Source organism: Mchenga conophoros, linkage group LG18 (genome assembly GCF_057382185.1).
Source record: "Mchenga conophoros isolate Kocher_MC1m ecotype Shallow Benthic linkage group LG18, M_conophoros_male_GT1.1, whole genome shotgun sequence".
NCBI classification, from domain to species: Eukaryota; Metazoa; Chordata; class Actinopteri; order Cichliformes; family Cichlidae; genus Mchenga; species Mchenga conophoros.
The window spans coordinates 23,164,922-23,192,728 of record NC_140543.1 but is presented as its reverse complement, the minus strand read 5'-3'; the positions used below and the strand labels follow the sequence as shown (position 1 = coordinate 23,192,728).

At 42.0% G+C, this 27,807-nt stretch overlaps 1 protein-coding gene across 1 annotated transcript in view; it reads left to right on the top strand.

The window, feature by feature from the left end:
• The window catches only part of LOC146553785 (receptor-type tyrosine-protein phosphatase S-like), a 71,207-nt gene that overhangs the window by 19,211 nt on the left and 24,189 nt on the right, over nucleotides 1-27,807 (top strand). The window contains exons 5-12 of the mRNA XM_085254620.1: nucleotides 8,146-8,334; nucleotides 17,741-17,851; nucleotides 21,873-21,887; nucleotides 23,294-23,563; nucleotides 23,964-24,343; nucleotides 25,218-25,419; nucleotides 26,283-26,419; nucleotides 26,677-26,821. Of these exons, the coding sequence (XP_085110746.1) occupies nucleotides 8,146-8,334; nucleotides 17,741-17,851; nucleotides 21,873-21,887; nucleotides 23,294-23,563; nucleotides 23,964-24,343; nucleotides 25,218-25,419; nucleotides 26,283-26,419; nucleotides 26,677-26,821 (1,449 nt within the window). The remainder of the gene's footprint in view (nucleotides 1-8,145; nucleotides 8,335-17,740; nucleotides 17,852-21,872; nucleotides 21,888-23,293; nucleotides 23,564-23,963; nucleotides 24,344-25,217; nucleotides 25,420-26,282; nucleotides 26,420-26,676; nucleotides 26,822-27,807) is intronic.

Sequence of the window (27,807 nt, the reverse complement as noted above, 5' to 3'; positions counted from 1 at the left end):
ACAGCAGGATGCTGTGAAACAAAAGAGATTGAATGGGATGTCATAGGAGATGGGGTTTGGTGGGAGGTGGGGGTGTAGGAGTGAAGGAGATGGATGAGGATTGTGGAGCTGGCAGGGCGGTGTGGTAAGCAGAAGGCTGGTAGCCCAGGGAATAGACTCCTGTCCATCTGTTACCCAGCCCATCCTCTCTGCACACACAGCCCCAATCTAAAGCACATTACCACATAAACTACACCTCGAGGGCGAGCTTCCCAGTGTGTGTGTGTATGTGTGTGGTCGTGTTCGTGTGTGGGTGGTAGTGTGTTCCTGGTGCCATAACCTATTCTCTCAACCCGTTCTGTGTGCGGTGATGTCCCCATCCCTTCAGTGACATTACAATCTTCAGTCTTTGAGAGCAGAGTGAAGGGTAGCAATGAATAAGATAATATTTCACCGAGAGTACCAATCAGAATCAGAGCTGACTGTAGCTGTAATAGTTAGATTTGGCCTGAATGATCATGCACAGGCACGTCTCTGGCATTCAGTTGGCAATAAAGGCAATAATTTTGTGTATATATTATTTTTTTTGAGAGTTTTATGCTGCTTAGAAATTTGTTGCACATCAGCCATTTTTTGTAAGCTGTCCCTTTAACGTATCAGGGCCCATGAAGTCATTCTGGAAAGTGCTGCACATCAAACAACGGTGTAGGCTGGTTGTCAAGGTTGTCCACTAATCCCGGGGTTGGTGTTTTAATCCCTGGCCATTACCCTCGGACAATACACTAAACCCACAGTTGCTAGTGATTCCTGTTGAAAACCTTGATTTGCGTGAGCTGAGGTTAAAATTTTAACATGATGAACAATTTATTTTTAGATGATTAATGCCTGTGTATTTTAAATCAAACTTTTCAGAAAATTTTAAAGTAAAGATATAAAATAAAATAAAAGTTTGTTGCCAAGATGTTTCTAAGTGTTTTTAAATTTATATTCAAAAGTAAATCTAAAGCTTCTTTGCTCTATATATACATAAACACGAGGAGAGGGATTTAAATTACCTGCAAGTTACTGCGCAGTTTTACTTCAACTTTACACAGTGACGGCACCTCCTCCTACTTCAAACATGACAGGATACTCCCAGTGTCTTGCACCCATGCAGCCTACTGTAGGCTCAGTGATATTCTGCAGAATAGATCATGCCATCCAAGAATGCTGTTAAGTGCACAAATGTCTGCAGAAATTGTGCTTGGGTCAGTCTTTAAAAAAGAACCAGTCCATCGTAGAAAAGGTCCACCACTGAAGTAGAAAAAAGGCTTTCCATTATTGGCCAAAACCCTTCCACTTCCACTGAAAAGTCTTTTTCATCCACTGATGTGCTTTATCTCATCGTTCTGTATAATGGTGGACTAAGACTAATAGCAGTTTCGTACAGAGTGAGGGGCTTGCAGTTGGCCACAGGATATTTACTGCTGCACTGTTGGCTGCCTAATGGGTGGAGATGTGGTAGGTTATGGGCTTTCACCAACATCATCATCATCTTTATCATCCTCACACATTACCTGTAAAATGACCTTTTTTCCTCCTTATATCTTTCTTTCTTTAACTCCAGGAGCCGTACTTTGGCCCTACAGCAATATCCGTTTCTAATTTCTTCTCTTCTGTTTTATTCATGCTTTCATTTTCTTAGCCATCTATTCTGTCTGTCTGACTCTGTTTTTAACTCGTTGCATTGCTACATGCCCTCCGCTGCTCCACCCCTTCCCCTTTCCATCCCAGCTGCTCTTTTCTATGGACACTGCAGTTGTGTTGCTCTCCCTTCAGGAGACATGAATATCTGCAGCTCTGCATGTTTGAAAGCCTCCTGTGGGCGAGAGATTCTCATCACCGCAGCGCTGTATGTGTGTGCGCTGGTAAGCGTGCGCACGGGTGTGTGCGTGAGTGCATACATTTGTGTGCGTGTGTATGTCTGGTTTTGTGCAAAGTAATCCTGATTATACTCACCTCCCAGTGTCCCATTTTAGGAGAAAGGCAGGCGGGGGATGGGGGAGAAACAGGGTGAGAGAGAGAGAGAAGAGGGAAGAGAGATGTTCTGCCACCACGGCAAACACCCTTCATATGAACAACAGAGTCAGATCAGTGATTCCCCCTAGGCGTCTGCTGCATTGGCAGGCCGGCGGCTCAAGCAGCATTTCGGTCTGGAAACAACTAAGAGTATCTACTCAGCCTGCAGGAGGATTACACTCCTCGAGTGGAGAACTGGCTGTTTCATCATTTTTAACCCCTCGTCTTTGCTGTTTATATTTGGTCCTTCTTTCATTTTTTAAATTCTTCTTGAATGTTTATATGTGGTTCGGGAATCAGCCTTACATGTGGGATCCTGTTTAGTCCTGGCCCCCTAAAGTAGGGCACACAATGGTGAAGACACATGGGTTTTTCATGTGATTGGTCTACAAAGTCTGCATTTGCATTGCATTGTGATCTATTATCATAAAGGTCTATTAGCATTTAAAGTGCTCCCCTTCAGCCCTCCTGCAGTCAATAGGAGTCAAAGCATTAGAGCCTCTGAAGACTGCTGAGTGCGAGCAGATTAATCCTGAATCAGGCTCCCCGAGATCGGCTTTTATTCAGACTTCATTCATGCACATGGCCATTTCCCACTGAAATGAACTGAGAGATGAATAGGCAACCTGTTTCTTAACTGGGAGAAATAATGATTTTTTTCCGCGGGGAAGCGGGCGTGTTTGTGTGTGAATGTGGGAGAGAGAAAGAGTATCTGTTTGGGTTTCTGTGCGCGTGAGACGGAAATACAAAGAGGCACGGGGAAAGAAAACCTGGATTCATGTTTGTTTGTTTGCATCATATGCATTATGTGTTTGACCCTTTGGGTGTTTGTGTCTTTCCGTTCTACTGCCGCATGCGTGTGTGCATGCACGGACACACAAATTGCATATTTGCCCAGAACTGGTTGGCTCTACTGACTGGTTTTGGGCACTAGGCCTGATTGCCCTTCTGCAAACATAACCAGGCCAAAATGTACGCGCTCAACCTCTTGATACACACAAATACAAAGCTCCGGGGAACAATGCTGCTCGACCCTTGCCAATGTTCCCCCAAACGCTGTTGACACACAGAGTGTTTGTATACACATGCCACATTTTTCCATAGGCTATCTTATCAATTTAACCAGGAGATGAAAAATAAGCGGCACTTTTGTGCAGCAGTGTTTGCTCTTGATAAATGATTCATTTTAGAGGAAAGTGTGATCAAGGCCATGCCCGCAGTATCTATTTCAAGCGGTCGCTGACTCATCCAGGAGCCTGGCTGAATACCTGTAGCTCCATATTCTCCTCTCTGGTGAACTGTACTTTAGTGTCCTGTACTGTGGAATGGGTTATCTGCATCTGCGGGGCAGTGCTGTTGCTGCTGTGTTTGTGTCCTTTTAATTGAGCCAGTCTATTAAAACAGCTGGCTTTGGTTTTAACAAAGCTGTTTCCTACATTTTGCCCTTTAAAGAAGGGTTTTGTTATCTTATGTTGCTCTACAGTTCAGTGGAAAAGGCATTAGAGACCTTGCAAACTGATGCCTTCTAATTACTATTATATTATATTATATTATATTATATTATATTATATTATATTATATTATATTATATTATATTATATTATATTATACATTGATAATGATCAGGTCCATAGACGGATAATTTTCTTATTTATGAGTGATGATATAAAAAAGTTAAATTAATTACAATTACAAATGAAAATGTCAGTGTTAACAAACTGAATGAATTAAAGAAATTAGGACATTTTTTTAACTTACCTCATTAATGCAGCTACCATCTTGGCATTAGTGTTAGGGTATTAAACACGAGGATTTAATATAAGATAATTCATAGACGTTTAAAACAACCATGAAACATTAACTATCATGAAATGTTAATCAAATAAAGCAACAGATGAGGGTTAAAAAGGCCATTCTTTAACAGGCACTCACTTTCCGTCTGTATCTAAGAAATATGAGAGCCCAGGTAAGGGCAAGCAGGATATTTTAGATAATTAAAGCTGTTTTTCTAACACAGCTTTGTATATATCATAACATCATAAGGATTGTGCCATCCTTTTGAGGTTTTAGATCATCAAACATCTTTGTCAAATTGTAATATTACACAAAGATAACCTGAGAAAATGTAAAGAGAAAATCTTTTCATTTCATTTCCAAACCCCCTAACCCCTAACACAAATCCTGTGTAAAAAAAAAAAAAAGGAAAAAATTCATTGTCTCTGAACCTAATACCTGATAGTGCTACCCTTAGCCCAAGGAACTGCAATCAAGCATTTGTGCAACGAGTCTTTCATTTCGCTGTGGAGGAGATTTGGCCCACTCCTCAGAATTATTTTAATGCAGCCACAGTGGAGGGTTTCTGAGCGTGAAAAAGGTTACGCCAAAACATCTCAATCTGATTGAAGGCCAGGTTTTGATTAGGTGTCTCCAAAGCTTCTTTTTCTTTTTTTGAGCTATTCAGAGGTGGACTTGCTGGTGTGTTTCGGATCATTGTCCTGCTACTTGAGCTTCCGGACACAAACTGTTGCCCACACATACTCCTCCAGGATTTTCTGGTGGAGAGCAGAATTCATGGTTCCATCAATCACAGTGTCGCCCTGAAGCATCAAAGCAGCCCCAGACCATCACACTACCACCACTATGTTTGACTGTTGGTATGATGTTCTTTTTACAAAGGACAACAAATCAGTATGGATTTAAAGGAGCTTGCAAAGAAAAGCGTCTGGACTTCTTTAAGTTACTTGAAGACGTTTCACCTCTCATCCGAGAAGCTTCTTCAGTTCTAAGGTCAAATGGCTTCTCGGATGAGAGGTGAAACGTCTTCAAGTAACTTAAAGAAGTCCAGACGCTTTTCTTTGCAAGCTCCTTTGACTACGATGACCTGGATGACTGAGAACCTTCACAGACAGTATGGATTTAACTTAAATGGGGAGCTAGCTTTAAAGGGAATGGAGTTAAAAATGTTCATTTTATACAGAGGATGAATTGGATGAACTGGGTGCTGCAGTAGAAGATAAACTCGGATTATTTTAAACAGTTAATGATGCAAAACAATTCTACTCAAGCTTGAAATGAGCAGAATTTTAAAGTTAAAATGACTAACTTAACCCTTGTTTGTTTTCTACACTGCTGAATATCCTTAGCTATCTGAAAAGCATCGTTGGGTTCTGGATGCTTGCAAAGATTCACTACTATTTTTCCTCTTTTTGTGGTATTTTACAGCACGGCAGTAAGTGTCTTTAATCCCTCTCTCTATCACTCTCTCTGTTTATCTGTCCGACTCTCTCCATTTCTTCTAATTCTCTCCAAGTGTTCAGTCCAAGGTCCACCCACACCATGTATTTGCAGCATTAATAAAGACCTGAGTGGAATATAGAGCCACACGCCCTACAGACACACACACGCATGCATTGTATATGCACATGCCTTGAGCCCAGTGCTGTGGTGTGCTCTAATTAACAGCCAGGGAGTCCATGTTGTGGTAGCTGGCAGAGTGATAAAAAGACCATCTGAACCCTCTCAAGAGAGGGGTAGGATTCGGGGAGGGTAGAGGGGAGCAAATGTAGGCCTAGCATATTCCTCGCCTTTGGGAGTTCACCTTCTGACCTGCCCATCGATCTCCCTCTTCTCTTTCCTTTCTCTTCCTGTCTATTTCATCAGTGGCCATACCACTAGCCTCCATTCAGGTAGATCATTAGTATTGATCTGTCAGGGATGCTGAAGGGTTGGGGTGGGGGGGGGTCTCAGAAGTGTTAGCGTGGTCCACTCTGCCCACTCCAGTCTCTCCTGTCTTCACGAGGCCTAATTGTTGCACTAAACATCTTGATCATCAAGTTTTGATTCCTCTCTTGCTTTTTTGTGGCATTTCTCCACTTTCTCTTCTCAGGCGCAGCATCAGCAACAGCTTGACATTCCTATCTGACGAGGTCTCTCTAGCGCTGATGACTGTAGAAAGAGAGAAAGAGAGCGATAGATCCTATCTCAACTCAGCCTCTCATCCCCATCACAGAGTGTGTGGGAACAGATGGTATATGTCTGTCATGTGGTTAGGTAGCAGGGGGCCCGGAGGAGGAGTGGAGGAGAGGAAAAACACACAGACAGTTGACGTGGCCACGGTCTGCATCTTGGACTGCGTTCAGCTCCAGATATGTCTGTGATTCTGGGCTCAAGCAAAGCAAACTTTAGCAGGTTTTGTTTTGTCTGACAATCAAGATGTTCCGATGGGTTTGATTTATTAGCCAAGGAAATTGCCATCTCGTTGCTTCGCTGCTGCGGGAATGTGGATTTATAATTATAGTTCCAGGTATGGAGGAGGTGTCTGTGTGCATGTGTGAGAAAGAGAGAGTGGTTTAAAGGGTAAGGAGGAAAGGAAGCAGGAGGGCTGATGGATGCTTGATTACGTGTCTGGCCATCTGGACTGTTGTCACTGAGACTCTTAATCCCATTCACCAGAGAAAGTGTATGTGAACGTGTTTGTGTATGTGTGTGTGCGAAATAGAAAGCAACTGCTTTTTTGCGTGCACACACTTATTTTCCTGGATATGTGCGATCGTGCCGCTCAACATTATTCGACACTTTGCAGAAATCTGTGAAGATGCTAATGAGAACATAGCCATAGAAGCAAATATGTACACACAGCCAACACACAAACACACACACACACTTGTCCTCAGCTCCTACAACGTAATAAGACATATCCAGACGCATTCAGACACATCCCAGATCGGCCTTTCTAATCGTTGGTACATTTTAACAATTACTGCTAACAAGTCCTTATTACCCCCAGTGCCCTGCCCCTCCTCTGGTCCCAGCTTCTAATTGCCGCTGCTGTTTCTGAGCAGCTTTCTGAATAGTTATTAGACAGGAATCGTTAGCACCACATAACACAGAACCACACCTTTGAAAACTCGTAGTTCATCGCCACTGCCACCAAACACCTGTAATTCTAGGTTAGTAATGTACTGCAAAGCCTGTGTGTGTGTATTTGTGTGTGTGTGTGTGCGTGTGTGTAGGCACTTAAGTAACTCCTGCTGACTGGGCGGTATGTTTATACTCTTCCAGAAATGGCCTGTCAAACACACAGAAAAATCCTAGCTGTGTTTCTGCCCGCCTGCTATATCACCTAATGACTAGCTAGCTGTAGGAATGAACACACAACTTTGATCACCAAGGCTATAGTGGCTCTGCTGTCTTTGCTGATATCTTTGCTTTCATAAGCCTACTAATGTTTAAGCAGCTATGAGGGGGGAGCTTTCACATCACTGCATGTGTGGGAAAGGAAGGACTGAATGCATGGCAGTAGAAGCTGATACATCCGTTATTTGTTTTAGAAAAACTGAGCCTTCACTGTCCTCATGAAATAAGTACACATACTGCACTTCGCCCCACTCTAACCCTGTACTTTGATTTACACAGATTCAGAATCAGAATACTTTATTAATCCCGAAGGAAATTAGGGTTACAGCAGGCAGCACGCTAATGGCGCATGCGCACTTACAAAGTCATGGACCTCAGAGGATGTCCTATGGTGTCTGGCACAGGGACTTTGGGACTTTGGCAGCAAATCCTTTGGGTGCTGTGGTGGTTGCCGGTGGGGCTTCAGTAGAATCGTGTTTTTCAGGCATACTAAAGGATTTCTGAGGAATTTGGAGACGTGGTTAGCACCATAGGCTCTTTGTCTTGTACCTTGGGTTGTTTAGGAAAAGATTTTTGCAACATGGTGAGGCGTCTTGCTAGGGGAGGCTGGTGCTCCTGTTGCTATGGGTTGATGTGATTGGTTAGCAACAGTGTTGAAGGGTGGTATGTGTGAAAACAGCATGCACATGTGTTGTCATGTTTCCTAGCACTGCACTGTACTATATGGGGATGATCACTGTTCAGTGTATGACGTCTTCCTGTTTGCCTCTAGCACTAATTAGCAGATCGTAGCATGCTTACATGCTAAACTAATGGTCAAAACACAAGTCATTATATGTGCTAAATATACATGTTAGCTCCTGTTATCATATGTTACCAACAGACATGCGCAAGTAGTGCAATTAGACATTTATATTTCATGTTTTAAATGCTGCACATTTCATACTCTTTTCTTTCTCTTGATGCTTTCAGAGGACCTGTTGCCATTTGGCTTCCCTAGTATAGACATGGGCCCTCAGTTGAAAGTGGTGGAGCGGACAAGGACGGCCACCATGCTGTGCGCTGCCAGTGGCATCCCGGACCCCGAGATCTCCTGGTTCAAAGACTTCCTGCCTGTCGACCCCAGCACCAGCCAGGGTCGCATCAAACAGCTCAGATCAGGTGAGACAGGTGACTTTTAGTCAGACTGTTTGTATTTTCCACCAACGGAACCAACAGTGCATTTACAGCTTTGCACTTTTTTGCGATCAGGTAAATCCCTGTTGCTCTAAATTTGGTGATTATTTTAATTATGATTGAGGGATTACATGCTGTTCTCTAAGTTTATCTCTCTCCTTTGGGGGTATAAAACCTTTTTAAAGCCAATTTCATAAAAAAGGATAATTGTGCCATCCTTAAGCCATGAAAAAAATGTGCTGTTTATTAGCATTTGGGAGAACGGATTATAAAAAATATATATCACTTAAAAGGCAAAATTTGCTTTCCATTAAGTATCATAATTATAAGAAAAAAATAGCAGCATATAATTGTATAGTCATTTCAAATGGGTTCAGAAATTTCACATAGAATGAAACTGTCTTCCTCAATTTATCCCAAAGCAACCACAATATCCTCTTTTCTGATGTCAAATGTGTTTGGCGCTTCTTAAAATTAAGCATTTAACTGGTGATGCTTTTATTTTGACCCACTGCCTAAATGTGCGCGACATAGCTCAGTGTCCCAAAATGTGAAGGTAAGCTCACTTTACCAGAGACACAAAAAGAGAGCAAAGACGATGTGTCTGCATACCAAAGAATCACATTGTGCGCTTAAGACAGTTTATTCAGCTTTGTTTATGCTCTTCTGTATAGATGAGTACAGTGTCTCCAGGAGAAGGCAGAAACATTTTTTTTCTCAGCCTTTCCCACTCAGCTGTCCTCAGGGGGAATGAAAGTGATGGTGAAGCGAAACCATTTTGTTGTTGTTTCATCCATATTCTCTGTGCTGCTCCGGCCTGCCAGCTCTGATATATCCCTCCTGTCAGCCAATATCCTTTACTGATCACCAGTGCCCTCCGTTAGCTGTGTCTTTGCATTTCCATTTGCCGAATTTATAATGTTTAAATACATTTACCATGTTGTCCCAAGCAACAAGTTACCTTTCTTAATGGCTTGTGATCCATGTCAAAGAAATCCTAATGAGAGCTCCTATACAGTGTTTTATATCACTGTTTAGGACTGGTTAACAGCAATAAAACAAACCATGCTTTAGGGCATGGGAAACATTCTGGAGTTACAGTCTCTTTGTTCCCTTGTGTGCTCTTACTATATTTGGACATTTGAAGAGCACACAAGGAAATAAATATGTTTTACTCACAGCTTCAGGAAACCCAGCATCAGTAGATGTGGCCGGAGAAACAGGCTCTGGCAGGGACCGGGCATTGGCAGGTGTGGCGGAAATGCAGGCTCAAACTGCGGCTCTGCAGGGCACACAGCATCAGAGGGCTGGGGCTGCCAATTCCGGCATCAGGAACCACGCTTTCTCTTCTAGGGTGGAAGCGTGGTTCCTGATTCAGCTCGTCAAGAGCTGAATATGTGCAGCAGTAAAGAATATAAGCAGTGCTGACAACCCCATTTACCTATGAAACACGGAACAAAATTTAAAACAGACATGATTCTCAGAAAAAACCCAGGAGCTTGACAGTGTGGATACTTTACACAGACAACTGTAGTTAAACTACAGAATTATACAGTTTCTTTGTATTTCAAATTTTAAGACAAGGCTTTTTAGTTGAAGACTAATTAGTAGGTCTGGCAGTTGTACTTCTCATTTGGCTACCATGTTTGGCTAAGACTGGACTGGAGTGGAACTGCAATAAACCACTGGACAAAGCCATAATGTCTGCCTAATCTTAGATGGCATGCACAACCAGCTAAGATGTGTTAGTACAACACTTTGATACACCTTGAATCCTGGAAATAGATGAATATTAACTAAAGATGAGTTTAGTTTCCTATAGGTAGTGAACCAGCTAGCAGGAAAGCTAATGATTGCGGCTTATTGAAAGATAAATAAACGCATGTGTAATCCAGCCAGTTTCGTTTCTTTTTTCCTCGCTCATTCGTATTCTTCAAACACAGCTTATCGTCCAGTGCACGCTGCTCCAGCACCTGCAGAAATACACCGGCTGTTTCAAGTAGCCATAATTATGAAGAGAAACCCTAAATTGAGTTCTCTAAAGAAAAATAGGACTTTTAAACCTGCATATTCAGCAGAACAGTATTTTATTATTCACAATAAATTATATTCATTTCTTTTTATTCATTTTGGTCCCCTTGGTGCAACACCAAGTACAGAGCCTCCCCTGGTCACGCACGCAGAGCAAAGGGATGGCAAAGGACGGCCACGACCACTACTGACTAGTCTGGCACATACAACCAGTGGGGAAGCCCATTAGGGGAGCTGCACATATACTAGAACTGCAATTGCAATTATCTTATGACCTTCATGAACAATAAAAAAACAACAAATGTTGTTATTTACTGTTTCCTTTTCACATTGTGTACTTCTACATGGCAGTGGGGATATACATAGAAAGATAGATAGAAAGATAGAATGAGTCAACCAAGTAAGAAGACTTAGAAGACATTTACTTCAAAGTAAAACAGGAAGCAACCAAAGTACCAATGCAAAACATGGAGGCAAGAAGACTCCCAATAAACATGAAAACAGAGACGGGGAGTACTGAGGGGCAAATGCATAAACACAAAAAGACAAAGTCGAGGAAGGAATAGATAATGAAACGCTGAAGCAACCGAACACAGTCAAAAAATAACAAACTCAAAATAGGACCTGAGGCTTAACACAAACAAATAATTCAAATTTAAGAACAGTAAGGCAGTCTAAACTGGTACCCAAACCTCCCCAGAAATGAAACACCGAAAATCAAATAAAACAAAAAGAACTAATGCTGAAAATTACTAGAATGATAATGAAGTCAAGGTAGGAATCTAAAACTCCACCTAACAAAAATCAAAGTACCAAACGTACATGTATAGACTAAGAATTTGAACCTCAAAATCCACACAAAGCACACAATAAGAGTGAGTGACCAGAAAACAAAGACTATCACTGTTATTACATCAGAATGTGCAGAAATAAAAAATTACAAAACATCAGTATCTGTGCCACCTCGGTAATGGTTGCAGCTTATACCACACCTGATCATCACTGGCCATGCTTTTATTTTTATTTTTTTTTATTTTAGTTGTCCTTTTTTTAACTAAACTATAACAACTGCTAAATTGTAGCCACCTAAAATTGTACATTTACTTGATCTGCTCTGAGACGTTTGCTCCCTGCTTGTGTGTCATGCAGACATGACAATGATTCAGTGGTACAGTATGTTAGGACACATATCACATCAATGAAACAGTAGCAAGACGAATGGCCTACTGAGATTCACCCCAGGCTTTAATAGGATTTGAAATCACCAAAACCATCACAAAGCCAAACAACAAAATGTGCTGTATAATGAACCGAACAGTGCAGCGAAATGACTTGGAGGAAATCAATTACACCTGAGCTGGGCAAGAAATGCGTTATGGATAAAACACTCCTTTAAGATTTGTTTAATGGAGGCACTTTCCGAGCAATACTTCTGATTTAGTGGATAGCTGCCAGCTCTTATTGGACTGCAGCCAGGAATGTGTTTTGGCCACAGTCATTCTGTTCTCTCTGTCTCTTTTCTTCTTCTGTTGGCTCTTGGAAATACTTTTATGAGCCATATGGGTCAGGAAGAAAAATGAGATAGAGAATGACTGCAGTAGAATCCCACAAAGGATGTCTCATCTTAGCCATTTCATAGCTCATAAGTATCCATCATGTGTGGGGGCTTATCACTGCAGATAACTGTCCACGGTGGCCTTTGACAGCCGTGAACTCTGTGTTTACCCACCTCAAATGCACACATACTCACCCCATCAGTCCTCGGTGACAGAAACATATGGGGTGGTATAGAGATGAACTTTTGCTGGCATCTGTATGCCTCGATCAGGTATCTATCTTTTTTCCATGCCATCTGCTGCACCAGTTTGTATGTGCATGAGGAGAACCATGACAAGCTATCTGTCTGCCCCTGACATTTGGGACTTAGAGCTGGAAAGTTAACCTAAGCACTTAACAGCTTATGTAGACCCACACTCTTAACAGATGGCATTCAGTACGGACCCTGAGGTTGACTCCAGGATTACATATGCAGACTCTTTGGTAAGGACTAAGACGTGATGAAGGTTAATGGTGTATGTCAGTTTATCTGTTGACGTCAATACAGAACACTTTTTTAAAGTAAATTTTTGCATGCACCAAACAAAATTGGTTATTCATTTTTAACACCTATATAGGGTTGCGTCAAAGAGACTGACCCAAAATCGCGCATCATCGTGAAATGCTATTCACAATGTATTCACAGAGTTTATATTTGGTTGGCTGTTACTCAGCAGAATATTTCACAACCAGATTTTAAGAGAATTTGAAATTGGGACTTTAGCCAAAGTAAATCATTCATTTTTGGTAACAGTCTGTTTCTAAGAAAAGAAAAATCTAAAAATGGTGAGCAGTACAAATCCTTTGACAGAACGTGCTTTCAGGCTGACAGAAAAAGTGGAACTTGTGACACGGATAAATCTGCAGACTGACAATTAGGAATCGTTTCTGTCTCTGTGTGCGAGAATAAAAACCAGAACTAAGTCAGAACCTGGAAATTTTGAGCGTTTTTGCGTCTATATTCATTATCGATTTATTAAGTAACTGCTGCGTTAAACCATACCTAAATTGCTGCGTAACACTTTGCTTTGAGGCTTTTCTGTTCATGTTTTAGTGAAATGTGAAATTAAAGAGCAGGTTGATAATGGTTTGGAAACAACAGTTTCGGTTTTAAAAATTACCAGCAGTTTATTCGTAACTGTGTTGCGTTCGTAGTAACTGTCCTTTGTGTCGACGCTTGTTAACATGTGCCTCCGGTTAATTTAATGTCTCAACTTGTGGGAGACTGGAGCCCAAGTGATCTGTTTTACCTCAGTGTCCCATCAGAGCTATCAGATTAACAGTATCCGCTGTCATCTGATCAGCTGAGTCTCAGCCCACAGAAATAATACACCATCCACGATTTCACAGTAGCTCAATTTACTTAAGTCACATCTTATTCTGGGCCTGTCAGCATCCCAAAACTGCTCTCTCTCCTCGTCTCTCTTCTTTTACTTTTTCGACCTTTTGCTTTGCCGTCCCACAAACCATCATCACGTCGTTTTGACGCCCGTTTTCTGTCTGCGCTATGTGCTTGTATACATAAGTTTTGACCTGCTGACCTTTCTATGTATATATTCAGAACACCTGTCCACCCCAGTGTAATGTAATGTCATGTTTTACAGCAGTAGATTACAACTGGCAATTTCAAATTTTCGCTGCTTGTTAGCCACACGAGCTGCTTCCAGCTGTCGCACAAGTTCTCGTTTGCAGATCTAAACCGGTCCATTTCTACCTCTCCACCTCCTCGCCATCTTTCCTCCCACTGCTCCTTTCTTCCTCTGCTTTCTGGTTGAGAAGAAGGCTCTTCTTGTAGAGCGGATAATTTATTCCTGTTTGTTTCCCAACTCTGCCCTGAACCACAGGGAAATGAGAGATGGAAAATAGGGAGAAAGAGCAGGGCACGAGCTGTTCTGCTGTCATGTAACTGCAGAAGACAGAAATAAATGGATGACAGCTTCAGCGAGCAGCGTCTCAGCTCACCTAACACGTTCCCTCCTTTAACCCTCTGAAATCACAGCATTCAAACTTCTTCATAAGCTGACCTGCAAGTGTGTCTGTGTATGTGTGCGTGTGCAAAATCTACGTATACTAAGACACACAAAATCTGTCTGTATGTGTGTACATAACCTTAAATATGAGGTTTTATTTTGGTGTAACAACCACCTTATTAAGTGTTTGGTGTTGATCCACTGGGATTTTCCCACACCGCTGTCTCCAGGAAGAATGGTAGAAAAAAGAAAAAATATCCAGTGAGCAGCGGTTCAAATGCCTTGTCGATGTCAGAGGTGAACGGAGAATGGCAAGGCTGCTTTGAGCTGAGAGGAAAGCAACAGTAACTCAAATAACCACTCATTCTTACCAAGCCATGCAGAAGATCTGAGCTCAGCCTTTGACACCATTTCTCACTCTGTCCTTCTAAGCAGACTTTCCTCTCTCGGCATCTCTGACACACCCCTCGCCTGGTTTCAATCATATCTCCTCGACCGTTCCCAGTTTATTCAACTAAGATCATTCCGCTCTCGTCTATTCCCCGTCACCTCTGGTGTACCCCAAGGCTCAGTTTTAGGCCCTCTTCTCTTTATAATATACATCCTCCCTCTAGGTACCATCTTCCGCAAATTTGATCTTCAGTTTCACTGTTTTGCTGATGACACCCAGTTATATCTCTCTTGCAAACCTGATTCCTCCCTCCCACCTTCTTCCCTTACAGAATGTCTATCTGAGTTAAAATCCTGGTTTGCCTCTAATTTTCTAAAGCTCAATGAGGATAAAACTGAGATCCTCCTTATTGGCACCAAATCCAACCTTTTGAAGGCGAACCATTTCTCACTCACCATCGATAACTCCACAGTTTTCCCCTCTCCTCAGGTTAAGAGCCTTGGTGTCATCCTAGACAGTTCACTTTCCTATAAATCTCACATCAATAATCTCACCCGTTCTGCCTACTTCCATCTACGTAACATTAACAGATTGCTTCCTTCTCTTTCCACCCAGTCTACGTCCATTCTTGTACATAGTCTTGTTACCTCCCGTATTGACTAATGCAATTCTCTTTTGCATGGTCTCCCCCAAAAATCCCTCCATAAGCTTCAACTGGTTCAGAACTCTGCTTTTATTGTTCTTATTCTGCCATTGTTTTACTAAGTGTTTTATCTTATTGTAAAGTGTCCTTGGGTGACTTGAAAGGCGCTCATAAATAAAATTTATTATTATTATTATTATTATTATTATTATTATTAAGAGCATCTCTGAAAGCTCTTCTGCAGTTTTTTCCTATCTTCATGGACAACAGAAGATTCTGCCTGCTGTGACAACGTTATGGTTGGGATTTAGTGTAAGGATCATGAAAACATGGATCCATCCTGCCTAGTATCAGTAATAATGGTGTAATGGGAAATGACTTTAGTATGAGTTCAGTGTATCCATCTTCTGATGGCTCTTTCCAGCAGGAAAACGTACCATGTCACAAAAATCAGATCACCTCATACTGGTTTCTTTAATATGACAATGAATTCACTGTACTCAAGTGACCTCCACAGCCAATATGTCTAAACCCAGTAGAGCACCTTTGGGATGTGCAGCCAACAAAGCTGCAGCAATTGTGTGATGCTATCATGTCAATATGAACCAAAATCTCTCTTTTTTTTATTAAAGCAGTTTATGCCAAATAAGGGTCCAATTAACCAATGCACCTAATGAAGCATCTATTTAGTGTATTCTTTCTAAATATTATTACTGTGCATTTTATTTTCTTTACCATTTTTAAGATATACAACAGATAATATTCAAAACAACATTTGTACATAATGATGAATACAGTAAAAGGCATCAGTCAACCATCCAGCACTGGAGCAGATGGTTGAGGTATTTAACATGTGCCATCTTTTGGCTCATATTGTCTGTCACTGCCGTGCACCTCTGCCTATTATATCAATGACAATGTCTATCTCTCGTGGAAGAGGTATTCCACATCTGCTGCTCTTCCCAAGGTGACCTCAGTTTTCCCCATTAAAGATCTTTTACAGAGTCTTTCCTTAAGGTCAGCTTACTTAAAGTGAAAAGAAAATGTCTATAAATAATTTGTTTCTGGTCCACATGAATTAATAAACCCACTAAATTTAGCAGCTCAAGAGTTACAACATACAACAATGACATGTGCAGTTATCTTCAGAGATGGCAAAAGTACACACATTTGTTCCTTAAAAAGAAGTCGTTGTGTTTAACTGATTCGGCTCACTTTAACCTCTGACTATAGAGCTGATGCATTAGTTATATGCTTCTCTTTGCCTCTTTCTTATCTTTGTGTGATAAGCACTGGTGATAGATAGACCAACAGGATTAGCGTTTATGTTATATGGTTTCCTCCTTTAGGTTTACATCACTTTTACAGGGTTACGGTTTTGATTGATTGATTGAATCTTTATTTTGAACATGTTGAAAAAGTATAAAAAATAAAAATAAAAAAAAATAGAATTAAAAGAGACAAATGAACAAAGTACTTGTAAGTAGTACTCTGTTACTTATCTTTTAAAATTAAATAATATTTAGATTGAATGGTTGTGCATATTGGTGTAATGCACAGGGGTTATTTCGCTATTACTTCCTTTTAATATCAATATAAACGGAGGGATTGTTTTTAAGTATTTTGGCTTTTATTTTTGTATTTTATCTTGTGTATTGTGTATGGAAAATAAAAAATCTGTGCAGAGCGATGCACAGTATATCTTGCTTTTCTCTAAATATCCCTGTGCTTCTCTTAAAAGCCAGATGCCTTTTATCAGTCTCACAGAAGATCTGATATAAAACACAGTGCTTTGTATGAGACTAAAACTTGCTCTTTTTGTGTGGCTGTTTATCTACACACTCCCGTATGTGTTTCCATCCTTTCCTTAAAAAGTGTGTGTGTGTGCCATGTGCATTTAGATTTGTGTCACTTTCTACTCTGTGCAGTGCAGCAGAGAGTGATGCATGGTTTTGTGCCTCCTCCTCGGGCTCCGTGTCAAAGTCAGTTTCAAATGAGACGGATGTGACAGAGCAGACTGAAAGAGGGGGGGGAAAAAACAAAACCAGAGAAAGAACATCTCTGCTGGTAATTCAAAAGGCCGTTAGCTAAGAAACACAGCAATAAGAATAGTACCACGTGAAGCAAAAGAACACCTGACGAGTGCCGTGTGTAATTATAGCACGTTTAGGGAGACTAGGATAAAAACTGAGGAAGCGAAAGAGCCGAAGAGCATCGCTGGGTCATTGCCCTGGGGTAAAGCTGTGTAGCTGCTGCCAGTTAACTGCAAAGATAGAAACAGGCTTTCTTCATTCAGCAGTGTGCCTGCTGCTGGAGAGGAATCACCAGCTAGTACAGAAGTATAAACTAAAGGCGCTTTAAGTGTCATCTAAGTTTGTAAAAAGTGAGTTTGAGACTTGTTTTTGACTTCCAAACTTTTCGAAAGGGAATTCTGAATTTGTGAATATGTTGCCGCTTCCTTTCCCCCTTTCGGTAGCAGGATGGGAGACGGGGATGGTTAGAGGAGACGCAGTTCTTTGTGGAAAATCCAACTCCTGATACAGAGAGAGTGTTGTGCGGACCATTCATTTCTGCCTTGCAGAAATAACAACTGAGCTGACTTTATTGGATGTTGAAGCAACAGACAAAGAGATACCCCAGGGTCAAACTATAGCAGATATTGCAGGATGAAAAGGAGAGGATGCAAAAGGATGGCGGACAGTGGCAGAAGCATTTTCTGCAAACATATTTATCTGGGGTTTTCTTTTTTTTCTCTTGCAGGAGCGTTACAGATTGAGAACAGCGAGGAAACAGACCAAGGGAAGTACGAGTGTGTGGCCACCAACTCCCAAGGCGTGCGCTACTCTTCTCCCGCCAACTTATACGTGCGAGGTAGGACCTGAAACGCAGAACACACATGCACGTACACGCACGAACAAGACACAGACACCGAAAAATCACTGTGACGAAGGTGCCTTAGGTATTACTAGTAAAACTACCTCTTCTGTATTACTGTGCTCTTTAACAAGTATTACTAACCCATCCATTGTCTACAATATATGTTGACTCTGTTGTTTGGTATTTCTCACAACCACCTTTAACAAGTCCACCTTAAACCTTGGTGCGAGCTCCGACAGTTGAATCAAAGCAAGGATAAAGTGGGGACCACACCTTGGTTTAACTGCATGGAAACATCACTGATCTGTCTGCTAAAGTGGTTTCTGTACTAGAGGCAGATTAATTGGTTGAGAGATTTGAACAAAATTGGGAGTGAGAGTCAAGATGTAATTTTGGCTTTACAGTGTTTCACATTAATGGGATCACTGTGGACCCCACATGCTTAAATAAATCTGTGGGTGCTGTTGTAACACTGGCTTATGGCTCAAAGGCCACAACCAATGTCCAGTATTGCAAGTTCTAGTTTCTATTTTACGTGGGATAACAGAGAAGCGTGAATGCAGTTTGACTGGTGCGTGCGTGTGTGTGCGCGCGCGCGTGTGTGTGTGCGTGCGTGTGTGTGTGGTGCAGTGAAGCGAGTGGCTTTGCGCTGGCCGTTTTTATTCTCTCTGTGTTTCCCCGTTCTCTCTCTCCCCTCTCACGTCATTGTGTTCTGCATCAACCCCCTTCCATCCCTCAGAGCTTCGAGAAGGTTGGTGCGCTCTTTCTTTTCTTTTGTTACTCCTTTGTTTCAGAAAGCTTCACTTATTGAAACAGAGGGAAACAAAAAAAGACGACAAAAAACAAACAAACCACAGTATGAGTTAAAGGACAGCGGAGTAGATTTGAAGTGAAATGATTCAAACCTGTATCCAAAATGATGAGAGTAAAGCTGCTGCGATGATGAAGCGGTCTGCCTACGCAGCAGAGTGCATTGACTGCATTGTGAGGCCTTGTGTGCAGAACCCTTGGTATTGCCTTCACTCCCCGATCAATGTTTTCTGCATGGTATGATCTTGTTGTCATGGAGACCCAAGAATTGGAAGATTAAAAAGAGGCAATGTTTGCATGGAAGGAGTGAGAGAGAAAGAGAAAGGAGCACCGCTTGCATGTGTGTTGACTGACGGACTGACACCAGAGCATGGCACAGTGTGTTATCACGCTTATTGATATGCTCAGATTGTGATCTGATTGAACTTGCTGTCTTGTCATGTCTTGCTACTGTTTTTTTGTGTGTGTATGTTTTTTTTTAATTCTTTTCCCCTTTGTACCATCTTGTTTGGCGGTTTGTCTTTGTTCCCATGTCATCACATCTGCTCCAGTGCTGCACTTGTTGAGTGGAAGTCTTGCACTTGCTTGTGTATGCCCCCTTGTTCTGCAGTTTTACATTCGGTTTGTCAGACGAGAATCACTCGCTGGTATAAATTCATGACGCAAACTCAAAATGGCAAGAGGACGGGTCACGTGACTGATGATGGACACTAGTGTTGAAACTAACATTACGTTGGCTAAATTATCCGGAACCACTGCACTACAGTTCAGAATACACGTGTTACGATGGAGCATCATAGACTGTACATAAAAGATGGATTGTGAGCAATAATTTTTTGTTTGCTTTCTTTTTTTTTCTTTGGAGCCAGAAGTTACCATGTTTAGATGAAAAGGTGGATGCGCATTAGCAAGACCGATTAGCAAGATGCATCCACAGAGATGCATCTCTTTAGGATACTGTGTTAACCATTCAGAAAGCCATTTTATTTGTCAGACAATTGCATTAATATCATGTCCATAAGCCATAACATTAGAGACACTTCAAGACAGCTAGCCGCAGAGCCTCCTCTGCTGGCACACACGTCTGTCTGCCCCACTCCTAATAATAACACCCAGCATTGCTGCTTGTGTTACATACTCAAGCATAATATGAAAAATAGGATGCCTTGCTTTAGACATTATAGAATACTTAAATTAGCTACACCTCAACCAAGTTCATTTGATTTGTATTTTCCACAGCTATGAGACAAAAGACATAAAGTTTACAAGGTTACAGGTTTTATTTATTTGTTTATTTGTTTATTTTTTCCCCTTTTCCACCTGTGTGCTTTAAATATTCATACTAATGCTGCACATTTTCTACAGGTAGCCTCTGAAGGTTTATTATACAGTAATAAGTAAAATAAGCTCTCTTTAATGGACTGTTATACAGTCTAGGCCATGTCTTACCTTGCTTGACTCCCCACCAAACACTGTGATACGTCTTTGTTGACTGACATTTGAAATTAATTATATCCATTCTCAATCTTAGATATTGAGAGGGGTATTAATGATTCTCTCTTATTACAGTGGTTAATGAAAGCTGTGTCCTTGAGACAGACAAGATGGTGCTGAGTAAATGTCAGCTATATAGCGATGCTGAGATTCAGCGGTAATCCTTATGGCTGTGCCAAGGTCTCCCCAGCCCGTAGCCTCCAGACTCCCTGCAGAGAACAGGACTAATGATAGCTCCACTAATAAAGAGCGAAGCTCCTGGCTCGTACAAACTGTATAGAAAATGGTGGGGAATCATGCGTCCTGGCTCGATTAACTTTAAGCTAGAGGCTCTGTGAGCACAAAAAGGATTATCCCTTGTTATGAGCTCACTTTATTGTAAAGTACTCACCTTTGGCTCCCCAGTGGATTCTTCAGTCGTCGTCTGTGTTCACGACCGGTATTTTTAGAACTACTCCACCGCTTGATGTAGGAGATTACCGAAAAGTCATCTTGAGTCTTTACTTTCATCCTTAAACTTAAAGCATTATCAAATTAGCCCACATGCTTACATTGACATCTTTTATTTATTCTTGCTGTGTTGACAGATACATGCCCGTGTGGCTTAAACTGACGTTTTGGTCCTGCTGCATTGCACCTGCTTTGTCTTGTGCATGGAGCTGTCATGGATGCAGTCTGTGTGCGTGTCTCTCCAGCATGCTCAGATGAGGAGATGCCTGCCCAATCATGTCTGTTTTCTAACAGATCTACCTGTTTTTGTCTCTTTGTCTCTTTCTTGTCTTTAACTTCTGTATCCAATTCTGGGTATATTTTTAAGTTTGATTTTTTTTTATTGCTTTGGTTTGTTTTTCCAAGTTGCTTTGAACTTTGTTATTCGTGAAATGACCACAACTATTTACTTTTTTTTTTAATTTCTTGAAATCATGCAAAAATGTTAACTTCTATCCAATTGTCTCTAGATGCTTTGAGTAGGGGGGATGTGGCCCACGAAGATTCCCAGTAATGATGTCACTCATTAAGGAGTGGAGGTTATGCAGCAAATTTATCAATATTTATGTATTCATTCAAGTATTTAATTTGACATTTTCTTTCATATAGCGTTAGATTTATTGCTGGATTTGCAAGTAATTGAGAAAAAAAAGACTAGACTCTTATTGTTTTGCTACTGTAGGGATATCTTCTTTTATTCGTAATCTTTTTTAAACTGTCTATTTTTAGGGCTTGTGTTGTTTATCGCACATATAAGCTTTCTAGTTTTGAGTTTAGTTTCAACAATGTTTCTGCTCTTTGTCTGCCTTCCCTTTCATTCTCTCCTTTCATCCAGAGATGTTTGTCCGTTACTCTTTTTGTCTCTTTCTGTTTCCTGTGTTTTTGACCCACGGGTATCCTCTTCTTCTCTGTTCTTTCAACATCCGTTCTCTTCAAGCCCTTTTCTCTCTGTCTCTCTCTCTCTTTCTCTCTCTCTCCCTCTTCTCTTACTTTTGAAGCACCTTCTTTCTGAATGGGCCTGACTCTGGTATACAGCCGTGTTTTAAAATAGATCCATGTGTTTTCTTCTTCCTCGCTCCTCTTTTCTTCCCCCTTTTCCCTCCTTCCCCACGAACCCTCTTCTAATCCTCTCTCCCCTGTCTTTTCCCCTCCTTTCCCACCCCCTCCTTTTTTCTCTTCTCCTTCTTCTCCTTCTGCATTCTGTCTGCACCCTGATGTGTAGGAGCGACAGACACATGTACATAAGTTTATTAACTTATAAACATGCACATACTACCTCACATATCTCTCTTTTTGCTCGCACTCGTTCTTTCCCGTTCTGCCTCGTTCTCTCATGCTGTCTTGGTGTTCTTTACTTAAATGTGTCCGATGATCACTTTGTAAATGCCACAACACCTTTTTAGAACCCTTGATCCACTCCTGTCCACATTTCCTATTCATTTGACTACACACTGTATCAGTTTTGAATCCTATGTATTGTACAGTATGTTGTTGTACAATGTGGCTGTCCTTTGCTACATTGCGTTTCATTGTCTGGAAGAGAAGCAGAGCTGCCTCTCTCTCTCTCTCTCTCTCTCCCTCCCTCTCGCTCTTTTTCTTTGTCTCTCTGTCTTTTTCTTTTCTGTCCTTCGATCTGTCCCTCCCGTGTCTCTGCTCTTATCTTGCTTCTCTCTGTCCCCCCTCTCAGTCCACAGTTCTTCGTTCTCTTCTTTGTGTTTCTCCACCATTTTATCCCTCTTGAGTCGCCCAGGCATGCAAGTGACCTATGAGTTCAGTCTCTCGATGCATCTCTCCCCTAATGTGTAGTCAACCGAGCTCTGACAGATGCAGTATTGGATATAACTTGCCACTTTGCTTGTTCTTCTCATGGGGACACAAATAGCAGGCAGGGCCTATTGATTGGCCCCCATGATGCATATACTCTCTAAAAGGAGCCCATCTACCGCACAGGCACCTCAAGGCACGGCAATCTGAATGAAGAAAAGTTTTTTCCCTCATAAGTTACTGCTAAAGTTTAGCCTGCTTAGTCACTGCTTCGAGGTGGTGTTTTATTAATAATTCTGCATAAATCTGCTTCCTGCATAAATTGATAACCCGTAAAAAAAAAAAAAAACCCGCTGTTGTCGTTTTTTGGGTTTTGGTTTTTTACGAAAGAGAAACTGACTATAGGTGTCATGTCCTGGATGAAATGATACTCAAGAGTTTGTCACGTTATTATTTTGAGAAGGCAGCTCACTCTGAGTGGTTGAGCTCAGCACAAGATTTGTGTCTTTTTGTTGGATTCATCAGTGCCATAAAGTAATTGGGACTAAACTTGAAATATCCCTATGTAATTTTCTGTAAAAACCCTGAAGTTCATTCTCCCCTTTCCTGTTACCTCTCCTCTCCTTCTCTCTCTCTTTCTTTTTTATCTTTCTCGCCCTCTCTCTCTCTTTCTCTCTCTCAATCTCTATCTCGCTCTCTGCCTCGCTCTTTTTCTTCTCATTCTCTCCCCCCTTTACTCCCTTGCCCCCTCCTCCTTCTTTCTCTCCACCTTTCTCCTTCTCACTCCCTTCCCCACTTTTCTCCTTCCCTTTCCTTAACCCCTCTCCCCCACCCCCGTCCCACTTCCTTTCTCCCCTCCCGACTCTCCTCCTTTCCCAGTGCGCCGCGTGCCCCCTCGTTTCTCCATCCTCCCTTCCAACCACGAGATCATGCCAGGAGGGAGCATCAACATCACCTGCGTGGCTGTGGGTTCACCCATGCCTTATGTCAAGTGGATGCTGGGTAACGAGGACCTGACTCCCGAGGATGAAATGCCGATTGGACGGAACGTGCTGGAGCTCAATAGTGTCCGCGAGTCTGCAAACTACACCTGTGTGGCAATGAGTAGCCTGGGTATCATTGAGGCCAGCGCTCAGGTCTTAGTGAAGAGTAAGGGCCCCGGCAACCTTTAGATGCCTAAGAATGTTTTTAATTTTAGCCTGAGAAAGTAGAAAAGTTCAGCTGTCTTCTCATATGTACTCAGCAGGGTTCTGGCATCCCTTGTAGGTGAAAGTGTAGCAATTTAAATAGTATAACGTAGCATCCTTAATTTATTAATCAGTGTATTTCAGGTTAAATGTTACTGTCACTGGACACTGCAAGTACCACTAAAGAAATGCAGTTTAGCAGGTTGAATCTAAATGTAATATATGTTAAACAAAGCAACATTTATACTGTAAAAGAATCAAGTATTTCCACTAAATATAAAATGTAATTTCAACACTGAGACCAAGAGAGTATTTTTCTTTTTTCAAACGTTTAAATCACCTGCTGCCACTCTAATCCCCAGCTTTACCAAAGCCTCCCGGCACGCCCATTGTCACCGAGACCACAGCCACCAGTGTGACCATCACATGGGACTCTGGCAACCCCGACCCCGTCTCCTACTACATCATTCAGTACCGAGCCAAAGGGCCCGACAGCAAGTATGAGACAGTGGACAGCATCACCACCACCCGCTACAGCATCGGGGGGCTCTACCCCAACACAGAGTACGAAATCAGAGTTTCAGCCTATAATACCATCGGCCAGGGGCCCCCGTCCGCTCGCGTGGAGGCTCGTACGGGAGAGCAAGCCCCCGCCAGCCCGCCGCGAAACGTCCAAGCTCACATTATCTCTGAGAACACTGTGATGGTCCGCTGGGAAGAACCGGAAGAGCCCAATGGACAGGTGAGATGAGGATTGGAACAGCCCTGTTTGATCTGTTATCAGTAGAGGAAAACACACATTTTTACATTTCCTTTTATCTGCTGGCATGCTTCTCCAGCTGTCAACCTGAAAAATGTTCTCAAAAGGGTGGTGAATGCCTGCACCGAGACCTCAGATACCCAGCAGAAAAAGTCCTTCATTTTTGTGCTTTGTGTTCTGTAACAGAGAGGACGGACCGATGGACAGATAGATAGATAGATAGATAGATAGATAGATAGATAGATAGATAGATAGATGTCTCCCTGTGCTCTTCTCTCTAAAGAAGGAAAGGGTAATTGGACAGTCCTCTCTAAGTACAGAGCGCTCCCTCCAGAGGCCTGTTTCCTTTTTCAAGCCTACCAACCTGCACCGTAGGTCCATAAAAGTACAAGACTGAAACTGAGTGCATATGAGGATTATGGATATTAAAGAGTAATAACAGGAGAGCTATACTTTGTACTACCCATAAACTAATCCCACAGACGAGGAATATCGTGATCACATTTTAAATGCTACAATCTGATGGCATCCACAGTATTATTTATTTATTTTATTGAAGCTTTATCAGGACGAAATGTAAAACTGCACCTTATGACAGTGACCTCTAGGAAACAGTAATCTGTTGGACCATCTGGCCTGAAGTCAAACAATAATTCAGACACGATGACCTTGGCTGCCGTAAATTCTTGTTGTGTTAAAAGATGGCATTATGGATTACCCCGGTTGTAGGACAGTGGGATTAGGTGAAAGTCACGTAATGCATCCCAGTCCCCGATTACCTTAAAATCCAGTCCCAATCAAAACAAACTTGTCCGCACGATTCACTGGGTGGCTTTCCTTTTGCTATGTTTTGTAGGTGAAAGGCTATCGTGTGTACTACACCATGGATCCGTCCCGGCCTATAAACGAGTGGCAGATTCATAACGTCCAGGATAGTGTGCTCACTACCATTCAGAACCTGGTAACCTCAGAGACCTACACCATCCAGGTCCTCGCCTTCACCTCCGTTGGGGACGGACCCTTCTCAGACCCCGTCCACGTTAAAGTCTTGCGTGGAGGTTAGTGCGCGACCGTGCATCGACATAATCATCGGTAGACGTTCGTGAAAGAGAATAAATTTAGCCCGCATGCTAGTGCATTGATAACGGCTAAGTAGCCATTTGCATTTACTTATGTGTGGATGAGTAATGGTTATTTTTTCAGACGAGCATGTGCAGCAGAGCACAAATGAGTAAGTACTCGTGATTATGTGCAAGTATACAAACCGCTCAGGAGCTTATTCGAGGAGCTTATGTAAAGTTTGAGTAGCAAGCCACTGTGAAAGTTTGACCTGTCAGAACATATGACTTCTTCAAAGTGAATAAATTCTACCAGCCGGGACCGAAGTGTGGAGATTTATGTGAAGGAAACAGGGATTAACAGCGAGAAATATCCCTCATGCCCCGGTGCTGATTGTGTCACCGTGACAGCTCCTGAGAAGCTGCTAGGTTTATATGATGGGAGGTGAAAAGAGATGACAAAATAAAAAAAACTGCGACGGTATTGCTGGTTAAATTTCTGTGGCACTTTTACTTCTGCTCCACTTTTAGTCTCTAACAGTTTCTGACACATAAAGAAATGAAAGTATATGTAAGAATCTGATTTATGATTAGATGTTTAAGGGTTAGTACTTAAATGATTAGTAATTAGGTTGGGTTTAAGTACATTTTTTAAAACCTTTGTCTAAATTGAAGTCTTTCTAGCACAATTACCAATAATAATGATGAATACATTATCAAAAAAATATTCATTGCATTTGAATGACTCAATGAAACAGAGTTATACATATAATAAATAATCTTTATGAATAGTGCAAAACCAAGTATTAGTACTGCTGTAAGCCAAGGTCTTATTTGAGTGTGTTTTGTCCTGTTCCTTGCAGTCCCTGGCCAGCCAAGCAAGTTTAAAGTGGGTAAAGTGACAGACACGAGCATAGAGCTGACCTGGGAGCCTGTCCACAACAAAGAGAAAATCGTCAACTATGAGCTCCTCTACAAACCTGTCAAGTTTGGCAGCTTGGTAAGACCTCTTAGTCTGTTTTTTTAATAAATCCACCTGCTGAGTGGATTTCTTATCAAGACAAAGGCTTGAAAGGGAGATAAAAGAAGATTTTTTAAAAGATTAACCCCAAAGTCCTGCACCCTTGTGTCTAGTGGTCGCACTCTCGGTCAACTTCTCTTCTCCAGCTCTTCTCTAATGTCTCTCTTTTTACTCTTCTCATCTCCCCCCCTCCCTCATCGTCGCACCTCTCTGCTCCCCTCTCTTCTCTCTCACAGGAGAAGCTGACCTTCGGGCCCAGGAATTCTTACACTGTGGAGGGTCTCAAAGCGAACACCGAGTACTCCTTCTCCCTGGCTGCCATCTCAAGCAAAGGCATCGGCGCTTTCACTAACGAACTGGTGCAGAGGACATCACAAGCCAGTACGTCTCGACTGAGCCGGATTCACACAGTGTTCCTGCACACACCAACGCATATCCCACAAATTCAAATTCTATTGTGTTTATTTATTTAATGTATTGTGCCGCGAATATCTTGGAAACATGTTGTCCTCCAAACGCTCTCACACACAGCTCGTAGCGGTACATTTCCCTCAGCTCCCGGCCTGGTAAAACCTGGAAGCCGTCTCTGCATCTCTCCATGTGTCTCGTTTATCAACCCATACGTCCAGCCCCACCCCCTCCTCCAACCCATCCATCTCTGTTTGACCGTGCCTTTCTTCCACCCCTCAGCCTCTCTCTTTCTCGCACAGCCAAAACATCATGACAGATGGAGATGGAGCACCGATTAATGTTTCACTCTTCCTTTCCTTTGCCCTCTTTTCACTCTTTCCACTCTATCAGTGTCTAATGTCTTTGAAAGGGTGCAACTGTCTGCCACTTATTGGCTAGCAGCCAGTGGTCAGGAGCATTAAAGGATGGCGGGTAGCCTGCTATGTTGACAGGTAAGTGCTGGCCAGTCTGTATTTTACCCACGCTGAGCTTAGATTCTCTCCCTTGTCTCCTTTTCTCTGATTTCTTTGGGTTTTTTTCTATTTTTGTGCAATCACTCTTAGCCAATAAGAGTTAAATGAGTTCCACCATTTTGTTCTGACACCAAGTTATTTCATATCTGCTCTCAAGAAAGGATAACAGAAAAATGGTACAAGGAAAAGAATTTATAAAGTCGATATGAAAAGCCCCGCAGTTCACCGCGCCGTTTTCCTTTAAGTGGTAAGTACTTGCAGTCACCCATCAGACTGCGTTTAGTGGGGTTCTCTTCTCTCTTTACTCCCAAACGGAAAGAGTAACCAAGGTTGTGTACCAGAGGATGTTGGGGGGGGGTGATATTTGGAAAAAGGGAAGGTGCTAGATAAGCAGACTATTTCATGCATTAATTTCCCAGGGAGGTTATGTGCGCTTTCTTATCG